General features: G+C 64.0%; 1 protein-coding gene across 1 annotated transcript; it reads left to right on the plus strand.

The window, feature by feature from the left end:
* The first annotated feature begins 5,335 nt into the window (after positions 1 to 5,335).
* On the plus strand, positions 5,336 to 12,641 carry CAMKV (CaM kinase like vesicle associated). Its single transcript, XM_065846055.2, has 11 exons — positions 5,336 to 5,525; positions 8,675 to 8,783; positions 9,929 to 10,060; positions 10,137 to 10,211; positions 10,287 to 10,425; positions 10,504 to 10,624; positions 10,897 to 10,972; positions 11,054 to 11,190; positions 11,273 to 11,351; positions 11,425 to 11,512; positions 11,701 to 12,641. Exons 2-11 carry the CDS (start codon positions 8,689 to 8,691, stop codon positions 11,962 to 11,964), a joined length of 1,206 nt encoding a protein of 401 aa, XP_065702127.1. The 5' UTR covers positions 5,336 to 5,525; positions 8,675 to 8,688; the 3' UTR covers positions 11,965 to 12,641.
* Positions 12,642 to 12,893: the final 252 nt, after the last annotated feature.

The raw sequence follows: 12,893 nt of genomic DNA on the forward strand, positions 1-12,893 counted from the left end.
GGGGACATCCTTAGGGGCACCCCATGTGAACAAGGCTGTCAGTTCCCTGTGGTGGGGTGGCACAGCAAGCTGCTTGTTAGCTGATGAGGCTCATGCAGTTATGGTGATGTGTGTGAGGAGGGCCCTGGCCTTGAGCTGTCCCCCTCAAATGTGCTTGTGGAGATGATATATTTCATGCTAATACATATTTATCCTGCCCTAATTATGCTGCAGGAGGTGAGGAGTGAGAGCCTGGCCTTTAACACCACAGGCTGGTCAGCACCCACCCCTGTCTGTCCCTGCCTGCCCCTGCTTGCCCCTGCTAGCCTGGAACTGCACCTGTGCTGCTCACACTGCCATAGCACAGGAGACAGACAGGGGACCTCTCAGGGTGGCACCTTGCACGGCACCCAGCACTCCTGCCTCAGCTGGGGGGCCTAGGGGCATCTCAGAGCTGCTGCCTTGGCAAGGGTGGGCACCTAGGGGCGGGCAGCCAGGGGTTGGCACCAGGCAAGAGGCACCCTAAGGTGTTGCATGGCCAGGCAGAACCAGTGGAGCACCTGGCTGAGCTGTGGGCACTTGTGGCTGTGCCATGCTGTGCCATGCTGTGCCATGCTGTGCCATACCCACCCACCACGGCTGCAGCAGAGCAGCCAGCATCCCACCCCGGCAGCACGCCTTGCACACACAGCACTTTAAATGTTTTATTTGGGGAAAGTGCTGTCGTTAGCAGGGATTAATTATTAAAATCAGAGACATCTATAAAACATGAGTGGCCGCGCAGGGCTGCGGGCGTACAGGCAGAGCCGGGCACAGTCCCGCTGCTGGCAGCATCCAGGGGTGTGCTGCCACAGTGATTGCTGGTGCCACCGCGGTGGCATCCATGTGCCAGCAGCGGTTTTGGGCTCCTCATGGCAAATGGGGTGCAAAGGCCAAGTGCAGGCAGTGGGTGCTGCCCAGGTGGGTGGCCCGCACCCCATTTTCCTCCACCACAGCCTGCTGGGCAGCTGGGGAGGGGTGCAGAACGGGAGATGGGCAAAATTGTGCCAGGATTGGTGTCTGGGCAAAGCAGTGGCTCCGGTAGTCACTGGTGCAGCAAGGAGTGCCAGGTAGCAGCAGGCAGGGCCGAGCTGTTTTTAGCGGCTGCCGGTACACTGGGAGCAGGCGCGAAGCACGGCCGCCGCGCTGCCACCGCTCCATTTTTAGAAACCAGCAAGTTTTGCTAATGATGTCTGTGAGCGGCGGGGGGTACTGTCTGCACCTCCCCCTGCCCCCCCCGCTGCCTGCAGTCTGGGCAGGCTGCCTGGGCACCCCTGTGCTCCCCACCCAGTGCAGGCACCTGCACCTGTGGCACCCGCACTGCCAGGGGTACCTCTGCACACATTTGGGGCTCTGCAGGCCCCTGGGGATCTTTGGTGGCCCCTGGGGATCTCTGCTGGTCTCTAGGGAGATTTAGTGGTCCTCAGGGAGCTTTGGTAGCCCTTGGAGATCTCTGCTGGTCCCTGGGGAGCTTTGGTGGCCCCTGGGGAGCTTTTCTTTATCTTGAAACCTTCCAGCCTTTTTTTCCTTTTTATGCCCCTGGGACAGCATTCACACTCAGCCAGAGAGGCTTGCCCTGTCTTGCACCCGCTCAGGATCTATGCCAGTCGCATCCTGGTCCTTGTCCTGGTCCAAGTCCTCTCCTCAGCCCAGTTTTCCCCTGGTGAGAAGCCCCGCTTGATTTACATGTGAAACTCCTCACCCTGATCAGCCTCCCCTGGTCTTCAAGACCACAAAAGCCTCCTGAACAGGTACCACCCTAGGGAGCCTCAGGGAATCCTCAAAGGTCTTCCAGTGGGAAGGGAAACCAAATCCCAAGGCCATATGTAATGTCAGTGCCGTGATGCAGGTGATCACTACAGCGACCAAGCCTCCCTGCCCAGGCAAGGCTCTGGGATGTGATGGGGGCCAAGGTAGTTGAGAGGTATAAGGCTTTGTGCACTGTTGTCATTGACATGGGGACAGGCCACACCAGAAGCAGGCTGGCTGGGGACAAGCAGCTGTGGTTGGTGGTGCCCTGCCAGGCAGTGGACAGCCCCATCTTCACCCATGGCATGGTCACCGCCTGGAACAAGCTGGAGGAGCTGTGGTACCATGTCCTCTACCAGGAGCTGGGGGCCTGCCCTGAGGAGGTGGCAGTGCTGGCCACAAATGCTCAGCTGTCCCCAATGCCAACCACGGAGAAGGTGACCAAGCTTCTCCTTCAGCGTGTCAGCCATGCTGGTGCTGGCCCACTCCTTGCTCGTTCCTGACTCCTGGGCTCTGGTGCCAACACCTCCTACATGGTGGGGATGTGGGACAGCTACATGCTGCCCCATGCCACCTCCCACCTGGACATGACCTGACACCCTCACATTCTACCCATGCTGGCTGCTGGGGTCCCGCGGGGTCCACCCGGGAACCAACCCCTGTGCAGCTTGAAGTAGGCCTGCTGCTGCATCGTGCTGGGGACCAGGGTAGCCCAGCCCATCACACTGACGGTGCCTCAGAGCTGCTCCTGGGGGACGAGTGGTCCCACTGCCCTACGGCGCTGTTGGTCCCTGTCACCCACATCACCCCGGGGCCACTGGAGCAGGCAGCCCTCAGCATGCACTGGCCACTCCTCACCCTGTGTTGAGTCACCATGCTGCTGTGTTGTTTTCCCCAAGCTGGGAGTCCCCCCGAGGCCACCTCCAGCTACGACATGGCCACCTGGTGGGGCAGCTTGCTGGCCATGTCCCTTGACACCTTCCAGGGTACATGGGTGTTGCAGGGCACCTACGGGGAGGGCAGCCCCACTACTGGGCACCCCCACTTCTGCTGGCCCCTGATGGCACCCTGCACCCCTGTATTCTCCCCACCTCACCAGCTCCCCAAAAGAAGGGATGTGGTTTATTTGGCCCTGTTGCCAGGCCGACGCACGCAATTATCGCTGATTGCCTGGCGGTTGCCATGGAGATGGCGAGCACGCAGAAATGCGGTGCCACGTAGTACTTGAGTCACGGACACGCTGCACCCCCCCCACTGCACCCCACTGCACCCCACGCCAACCACCAGTCTGCCAGGCTGGGCTGGTCCCACACCCCCAGCCTGGGGCAGAGGGGTACGGCCACGTGTCCCCTGCCCCGTGGGCCGCCCACCCAAAGGAGTACAGATGGGTGCCCCCAGCCCTGGCACCTCCACCTCAGGCAGCCTGAGTGGGCTCTAGGTGTTCTGTGGGAAGTGTCACCCCAGACTGGCCATGTCACCCCGCGCACGGCAGTGAGCTCACCGCAGGGCAATGGGAGGGGTGGTGGGTGCATGGAACAGTGGGTGTGTGGGGCCGGGGGGGTGCATGGGGCAGTGAATGCACAGGGAGGTTGGTGCGTGGGGCAGTGGGTACACAGGGTAGGAGGTCCATGGGGTGGTGGGTGGTCAGGGAGGGGGTGCACAGCGAGAGGGTGGGCTCAGCAGTGGGGCAGGGCACAGCAGGGACAAACACTGTTGGGCTCAGCACAGCCGATCACCCCAAAATGGTGTGTGAGGGGTGGCCCAGAGCCCAGGCAGAGCCGAGGCCAGGAGGGGTTGGATGGGCAGTGACAGGAGCCTGGGGCTGTTCTGCCATAGGCAGGAGGCTGGTGCCAGGAGGCGAGGGGCACGAGCTGGGCTGAGGGGCACCAGAAGAGCGCTGGCCCATCCCTCATGCCATGAGCCACTTCTGGGCAGCCCCAAGCCACGCTGGGCACCTGCTGGGTAATTGTGAGTTATGCTCCAGGTTCCCATGAGGTGCAAAGATTAATAACTGCGCTGTGCTGCTGCCAGCCAGTATGATTAAACTCTTGATTAGAAGCTCAAACTACAGTGCCCTGCTAATTCACCCACTCTCACATGCCTTTAATTATCAGACGTAAGTTGCGATGGGGCTGGGGCTTGTGCGGCTCAGTGCTGCACAGGGGATGGGTGCAGGTGGTGCCCTCGGGTGCCTCTGCCTTGGGGTGCTGGCTGGTGTCCCTGTGCACAGAGGGGAGATGCTGGCTTTGGGGACAGGACTCTGCTGTCCACCATCTGTGGCCGGGGTGCCTTGGCTGACCCAGGCTCCAGGGGCTATGGGTCCCAGGAGAGGATGGCCCCATCCATGTGGTGGCTCAGGACTGCATGGGCCGGGTATTTTTGGGGAGCTGGGGTTTGGTGGGTGCAGGAGCGGGAGAGGATGGGAGGGGGGTGCAGCTCGGAAGAGGGACCATATGGGCCACAAATGCCAGCACACAGCACGCAGCCATGCGGGAGTCACTGCACACGCGATTGCATTGCATGAGGAGCAAGGTGCTCTGGGGGGAGACTGGGCGCCCCACTGCACCCCCGGGGCTGTGCTGGGCCCCAAGCCCGGGCTGTGGGCACTTAAGGGTATTACAGTGGCCAATTTCTTGCCACTTTCCTGCACCTTGAGCTGGCCCATGGGGCATGGACAATACCTGCGGGGCGGGGGGCAAGCTGGGGAAGGAATGACGGAAGTTGCCTGGGTCTCACAGGACCATGGTGTGGAGGCAGGACTGTGTGCCTGCCTGTCCACCAGTTCATGGCACCTCTTAGTACCCTCAGGGGACACATACCTGCGACACCGAGCCCACGCTCAACTCTGCTAATAACCTGCTCCTGTTCTATCCCATCTGCCCTATCCCATTCCATCCAACCTGTCCCATCACATCCATCCCATTCCATCCCATCCCATCTCATCCCATCCCACCCTGCCTCATCCCATCCCGGGCCAGTGGCCATGGCACAGCCCAGGGCACAATGGCTCATCCCGGTGCTCTGTGTCTCACATTAGTCCCAACCATCTCAGTAAAGCTGCTGTGACACCGAGGCTGCCCCAGCACTCAGGGATTAGCAGGATGTGGCCTGTGGGGCACAGCGTCTCTTTGGGCAGCCACCTGCGGGGTGAGGAGCTCATACAGGGACAGCAGGGACAGGCGGTGGCTCAGGGGACATGCACAGGCAGCTCTGGCTCGCCGGGCTGGGCAGCAGCAGGAACGCAGCAAGCCGCGGGGGCTCGCCGGTATTTACGCCGCCCCGAAGCTGCCACCGCGTGGACAGTGGCACAGAGTCCCATGGGGTCCCCCGGTCCCCAAGGCGTGGCAGTGCTCCAGCCCGGTTTTGGTGACTTTACCGTCCCGGGGGACACGGCTGCCCCGTCCCGCCGCGGTGCCGGGGCGCGTCCCCACGCCACGCGTGACCCTTCCTCACGAGTACCTCTCCCACTCCCGACGGGCGGGGCGCGAAGTTTGGCGGTGACGTCAGGGGCGGGGCGGGGCGGGGCGCCTCGGGGGGGCGGGGCCCCGCGGTCCTACCCCCCCCCCCAACTTGCCGCGCCGGGCGCGCGGGGCCGCGCCGCGACGGACCGACGGCTCGGCTTGGCTAAGCTCGGCTCGGCTCGGCTCGGCTCAGCTCAGCTCGGCTCGGCTCCGCACCGGCCCCGCGCGGGAGGGAGGAAGGGGCGCACAGCCCCCCCCCCGGGCCGCGGCCCCCTTTGCAGTCGGAGAGGCGTGCAGGTGAGCGCGGCGCCGCGCCGGGACAGCCCCGAGCCCCGCCGAGCCGCTCCGTGGGTGAGGGGGGCCGGGCCCGGGGTGGGGGCGTTGCTGGGATTTGGCACTTGTTGGCCCGGGGCTGTCCCCCACTTTAACCCCCCTGCTCCCCGGTGGCCTGGGACACCCCGGCGGGGCTGTGCCGGTCCGTGCCAGGGTGCGTGTGCGCCCCGACGGCTGCTCCCTGCCGCACCGCCCCCGCCGGCACCCGCGTCCCGCAGACCCCGAGCCCCGACGGGTGTCGCGGGCACGGCGAGATCCTGGAGCTCAGATGTCCCCCGCGCCTCCCCGCTCGCCTCCCCGGAGCCGCTCCTGCCCCGGTGCCTCACCCGCGTCCAACGGAGAGTCGCCGGGTCTGCCCCGTGGCGGGGGGAGCTGCCGATGCCCCTCATCCCGCGCCCCCGCCGCCGAGCGTCCCTTCCCGGACCGGCCCCCTGGCTCTCTCTCCCGCATCCCGCTCACTTCCCGCTGCCGCATCGCTCCGAGCCGGCCACGGCCGAGCCCTCCGCTGCGGTGTGCGGCCCGGGCTGCACCTCCGCACCCGCCGGGGCTGGGGGCGGTGGGTTCGGGTCGGCTCGTCCCCGCGGGCGGTGGGGCTCCCCCAGCCCTGCCTCTACCGCGGCCCGGGCCACTTCTGCGGGCAGCGTGCAGCTGGCGCAGCCCTTCCGACACTCGCTGCCTGCCAGCTGCCTGCACCAACAATATTTCGGTCCATTTCGGCCGGGCTGCATCTTCTGCCTCTCCCCAGCACATCCTTCCCTCCGTCTAGGGGGGACGGGATGGCAGTGGGGACCCCCCCACGGACATGTCCAGAGCAGCTGCAGGTAGAAGCGGGGCTGGGGATGGAGTGCAGGCCAGTGCACCTCACACTGTAGGGCAGAGCCAGGGCTCAGGGGGCTGGGGGACCCGCTGGTGAGGGCTGCACATCTGCGTCATCCCTCCATGCCATCCGCACCCAGCCACCCACCTCCCTGCTATTGTCTTACACCCGCTGTTGCTTCTGCTCCCAAATTAGATGCTTTGGGGGGGACACACTGGTGGTGCGCAGGTGCCAGCACAGCACCCAGCCTCCCGCCTGGCACCCTGGGGAGGGAGCACTCACCCCTTCATTTACCCCTTGCCTGGGTGCCCCCGCCACGGTGGGGATGCTCTCACCTGTGGGGCACAGGTGCTGACCCCAATGTGGGGCTGGGCACCAGCCTCCCTTGCAGGGTACCCCAGGTGCACTGTGCTGCCCCCAAGCCAGTCCAGGGCAATGGAGGGTGCTGGTACTCTGATCTGACAGCATGGGTCCCCACTAAACCAACAGGAACTAATTTTATGAGTGCAGATCAGCTGAGCACTCGCAGAGACAGCAATAAAATCCCAGTATATCATCCTGCCTGGGTCCCCTTCCTGGCTAATCCTGGCATTGCGCCACCGATGCTGGCAGCCTGCCTGCCCGCCTGCAGGCCAGCCCTGCCCCTGCTGGCCCCCGTCACCGAGCCTGCCGCCACGCCAGCGGCTGCCAGGACAGCCCTTGGACCCCTTGGCCAGGAACGGTGGCACAGCAGAGCCAGCCTCGTGCAGCGCAGGGACATGGGGGTGCCAGGCAGGGCACGTTTGCTGGGGAAGCTGTTGGGATGAGGCAAGCATGGGCTGGAAAGCCTCACCTGGTCTGCAGCACAGGGAAGGGTGTCCCGTGGATGTTCTGCTTCTCTTTCAGGGGTTGGTGAACCCTGAGCAGGACAGGGACAGGTGTTCTTGCCCGGCATGGGCTTTCCCGGCAGGAGGGTGCTCAGGTGTCATGCGAGCCGGGAGTACCCGTCCTGTGCGCATCACTTGGGCAGGCACAGAGGCAGGTCAGCCCTGAGGGATGGAGGCAGGAGGGAGCATCCCCTTGTTTCCTGGCTCACTGCACCCATGTTCCACCCAGATTTGGGGTCAATCACCCCAGCGGGCATTTAGGAGTGTGCCCTGGGTGCTACGGGCACAACCACCTTCTTCCCAGGGCCTGTGTGCCAGAGACAGGGCTCTGCACCTGCAGGTGGGTCAGGTGCTGATGGGTGCTGCCCATCCCTGCCCCCTCCAAAGGATGTGCCGCTTTCTGCATCTCCAGCTCCCATTGCCATAGCAACAGGCTCAGCGCTTGGGTACCCACGATGCTGGCTCCGGCATCCCGCGCTGCCATCCTGCCCGTGGCTCTCACTGCCTGGCCCCGCTCACTGCTGGCATGGCACGGCGAGGCCGGCACATTGCAGCTGGTGTTTCAGGAGCTTTAGCAGCAGGCGATGGGTGCCTCCAGTGTTGTGCCAGCATCTTGTCACAGGTTCCCACTTGGGCCCATCCGAGAGGGCTGGGGGGACCTGGGGAGCTCTGTGTCCTCCTGAGCAATCAGAAAATAATGTCAGCTGAAACTTCTTCCTGGTAATGGGGTGGGAAAGGGAAAAAAAAATCACTTCATGGGATCATTTTTTTGCTGGGAAGGTGCTGACCAGGGTCTGGTTTCAAAGGGTTTCTGGCAGGAAAGCCAGGGGCAGAACTTCATTCCTAAAGGGCAGGAGAAGCCGATGTGTGTTGGGCCGGTGTCCTGCCTGCTGCCAGTGGCAGGAGAGCCGGTACTGCTGAACCGCGGTGCCCACCTACCTGGTGCTTCAATGGGGCTGCAGGGGCTGGTAAGGGCTGGTGAGCTGAGGCTGCTGTAACTCGCTGCATGTTTGATGGTGTGTGACGGTGCTCTGCTGGGGGAAGCCCCAGCTACAAAAATGTTATTGTGGGGCAAAACCAGCCTGAGAAATGGGAAAGGGTCCGTTTGCCTCTGTTTTCCTCCCCAGTGGGTGCTCTGGGCTCTGCGCTTGCCATAGCTTAATAGATCATTAATGATCTGCAAATGAGGGCCAGAGGGGCCGGTTTGCGGCTGTGCCCGTGGCCTGAGCCTAGGCAGAGTGGCTGGACACCACAGGGATGGACGCATGTTGGTGACACTGGGCATGTGGCAGCTCGCAGCAGCTGGGGAGCACGAACAGCTGCTGCACTTTGTCAGGTTTTACGTTAATTAGTGCGGCTTGTGGGGGGCTGGTGCGGCTCCGGCGGGGTGGTGGTGCCGGGGCGCTCACTGCCTCTCCCTGCCTCACCAGCACCGGGCCCTGCGATGCCGTTTGGCTGCGTGACGCTGGGAGACAAGAAAGATTATAACCAGCCGTCTGAGGTGACTGACAGATATGACCTGGGCCAGGTCATCAAAACGTGAGTTGGTCCCTCCCTGGCCCTGGGGGTGTCTGGGGGACCCCAACCACCTGCATGCCGCAGGCTGAGGAGCGGCACAATGCTGCCCACAGGGGCTTTTGCACTGCTGGTCCTCAGCTGGGTTGGATAGGGCACATTTTGGGGTGGTTGTCCCCTAATTAATCCCTCTCGCTGGTGGGTGAGTGGGGGTGTTCGCCATCAGCTCCAAGGAGGGCAGCAAGGTTTCCCCACTGCTGCCGGCTGCACTCAGGCGGCTCCCCGTGCCCCTTCTTCCTCCCCCCAAATCTGCAGGGATTGCAGCAATTCCCCATGATCACAGCTCCCTCGAGCAGTCTGGGAAGCAGGGAGGCTCTGCTTCAGCAAAGGAAAGGGCAGATATGTGGGGGGAGTAGAGCTGCCGCTTTTCCCTAACTTACATTGCTGTGCTGGGGGACCCATTAGGAAGCACTCCAAAAAATGACGCTCTCAGACCCATTGAAACCAATTTGAACCCAAAATACGCACCAGAAATTTTTCCATCAGCCTCTGAAACACCAGGACTTCTTGGGGGGCCTTTTCGGGTGCTCTCGGAGGTTTGTTCCGTCCTCTGGGCAGCCTGTCCCAAAGCACACGGTCCTGGTTCCCTTGCACCCAGAGCAGCGGCCATGAGGATTTTGGCACCACTGCAGGGGCTGGATGGCTGGAGGCTTTGCCAGAGCAGCGCCGAACGTCCCCGTGGCTCCCCTGCAGCCCCGGCCCTGCCGATGGGCTCCAACACCATTAATAATAGAATATTGCCACATCCCCAGCAACCGGCATGTCTCCCTTCTTCCTGACCATGGCACTGACATTCATGCTGGGGTGCGCTGCAGTTCCTCCGCGTCACGGGCAGCTTTGCACTGGACCTTACTCCAGCTGCCATGGGAAGGGAGCTTTTTAGTCAGCACATTTCCCTCCTTCCCTAGCAATTTGCTTATTCCATGTTGATTCCTTCCCACTGCCACTTTTATTTTTTTCCCCTCTGCTCTGGAGAGGTTTTTAGCTGCAGCTTTCGTCCACCCCTGCAGCATCTCCCCTTGCCACAGGGATGCGGAAGGATGCTGGTGGGCCTGTGGACCACCCAAGTGCCTGTCGTAGGGGGGTTATGGCTGTGGGTGCCCTTGCAGGGAGGAGTTCTGTGAAATCTTCCGAGCCAAGGAGAAGACGACGGGGAAGCTGTACACCTGCAAGAAATTTCTGAAGCGGGACGGGCGGAAAGTGCGGAAGGCAGCCAAAAATGAGATAATCATCCTCAAAATGTGAGTGTTGGGGCTGGGCGGTCCCTGCACTGCCAGGCAAAGTGGGGACCCCCCCCATGCCCCCATCTCTCTGTAGGGTGAAACATCCCAACATCCTGCAGCTGGTGGATGTCTACATCACCCGCAAGGAGTATTTCATCTTCCTGGAGCTGTAAGTTTGGGAGGTGTTGGGGTCTGGCTGGGGATGCCCCCACCAGGGAGGTCTCGGCAGAGCTGCTGTTGGCAGGGCCACCGGCCGGGAGGTCTTCGACTGGATCCTGGACCAGGGCTACTACTCGGAGAGGGACACCAGCAATGTCATCCGGCAGGTGCTGGAGGCTGTCGCCTACCTGCACTCGCTCAAGATTGTCCACAGGAACCTCAAGGTGGGTGCTGGGGATGGGAGCACCCCTGGGTGCTGGTGTGCCCCCCACCCTGACACTCACAGCCCCTGTGCCCAGCAGCTGGAGAACCTGGTGTATTATAACCGCCTGAAGAACTCCAAGATCGTCATCAGTGACTTCCACCTGGCCAAGCTGGAGAATGGGCTCATCAAGGAGCCCTGCGGCACCCCCGAGTACCTGGGTGGGTGATAGCCGGGTGGGTGACAACCGGGTGTGGGGGGGAGGCAGCCGGTCCCTGCTGCTCCTTGCCACCCTGGGGACCAGCCCTGGAGGCTCCCACTGGGTCCCTCCCGATGGTCACAGTTGTTCCTGGTAGGTCCCTCCTGCTCCCCATCACCTCAGGGCTGATCCTGGGTGCTCACAGTGGGTCCACTCCCCATCCCCATCACCCCAGGGATAAGGGACTAGGGGGTTGGGGACCCTGGGGCAGGGCCACTCTTGTGTTCCCCACAGCTCCGGAGGTGGTGGGGCGGCAGCGGTACGGGCGGCCGGTGGACTGCTGGGCCATCGGCGTCATCATGTACATCCTGTGAGTGCGGGGCGAGGGCCAGGGCTGCCGCGGGGGGCTGGGGGCTGGGGATTGGGCTGAGCCCCACACCCTGTCCTCCAGCCTCTCGGGGAACCCCCCCTTCTACGAGGAGGCAGACGAGGATGACTACGAGAACCATGACAAGAACCTCTTCCGCAAAATCCTGGCTGGGGACTATGAGTTCGACCCGCCATACTGGGACGACATCTCACAGGCGGGTGAGCCCCACACTGTCGGGGGGGAAGAGGGGGTCCCACATTGTCCTCACTCCAGCACTGACATCCCGCCCTGTGTCTCCAGCCAAGGAGCTGGTGACACGCCTGATGGAGGTGGAGCAGGACCAGCGGATCACGGCACAGGAGGCCATCTCCCATGAGTGGTGAGGAGCTGGAGGGGAGGGCAGGGGGCTCGGGGGGGCTGTGGGCACTGCTCACCCCTCCCTGCCTCCCCAGGATCTCTGGCAACGCTGCCTCCGACAAGAACATCAAGGATGGTGTCTGCGCCCAGATCGAGAAGAACTTCGCCCGGGCCAAGTGGAAGGTGGGTGGGGGTGCCCCATGCCTCAGTTTCCCTTCTTGGTCAAGCTCAACATCCATCACAAGGTTGTCAGCCTCGGGGGGTCTGCCAGCCCCTGCGACCCCGCCAGCCCCCAACAGGCATCTCTGGTGTGGGACTCAACGCCCTAGGGACAGGAGAACCCCCACGAGCCCCCGCCTCTCCCCTCACAGAAAGCCGTGCGAGTGACCACGCTTATGAAACGCCTGCGGGCCCCCGAGCAGACAGAGACGGCCCCGGCCACCACCGTTGCCACCACCGCTGCCACCGCCGCTGCCGCCACCACCACCGCTGCTGCCACGGATACCGCGGCCCCTGCCACGCCGCTCTCCACCGAGCAGCCTCCGGCCTCTGCCACGCCGCCCGCTGCCACGTGTAATGGGGACGGTGCTGCAGCCGCTGCCACCACCGAGGCCCCCAGCGAGCAGACGGGCTGAGCGGTGGCAGCCCCCGCGCCCCCCTCTGTACATAGTCCCCGGCATGGTGTCCCCCCCACCCCTCGCCTGCCGCCCCCTTTTCTACGTGCCCCGACGGAGAGCCGGCCGCGGGGCAGAGCCCTGCATGGAGCCCGTCCTCCCCGGACCCCCAGCCCCTCCTGGCCCCCTCGGTGGCTTTGCCGATCGGTCTGTTCCATCCCCCACGCTCTCTCAGTCTGTCCCCCGCCACCGTCTCCCCCAGGGATGCTCAGAGATACGGGGCAGCCCCCCCGGCCGCATGCCCCGTGGGGCTGTGGGGTGTTGTGCGGAGCCCCCTGGGACACGTGTGCATGCGCGGGACCGCGGCTGGTGCCGCGCGGGACGGAGGGGGTGCCCCAGTGGGCAGAGCACCTGGCAGCCCCTCTGCCACCCGGGCCTCTGGGGGGTGCGTTGCAGCGGGAGGGGGAGCATGGGGCTCCCCGCCCGGGGGCAGCCACACGGCCCCCCACGCCTTGTGTCTGCAGGATCCCAAACGACCCCCCCCCGTGCCTCCCTCCGGTCTCCGCTTCCCTCCCCGCAGCTGCATGCCTGCAGGGCCGGCTCTGCCCGCGGCTGCCGCCGGCGCCCCGTGCGCCCTGTGCCCCCCGCGCTGTATCTCTGGCAAATAAAGACCCCGCTGAGGACAAACTGAGACAGCACCAGCGCCGCCTGCCCTGTCTGTCTGTAGGGCCTCGTGCGCCGGCAGCTGCCTCGCACACCGGTGGCACATGGCGCAGCTCCCGCCAGGGCTGAGCGAGGCGGGGCGGCCCGGGCATGCTGGAGCCGACATTACTGCCCGGGCGATGCGGGCAGCGGGGCCCTGCGGCAGCTCCTCCCGCCAGGAAGGTACTTGGCAGCCCGGCGGCCATCGTTAGACTTCAGGGTACACGGGCGCGGCGGGCGGCAGGACC

Source organism: Patagioenas fasciata, chromosome 10 (assembly GCF_037038585.1).
Source record: "Patagioenas fasciata isolate bPatFas1 chromosome 10, bPatFas1.hap1, whole genome shotgun sequence".
NCBI lineage: Eukaryota > Metazoa > Chordata > Aves > Columbiformes > Columbidae > Patagioenas > Patagioenas fasciata.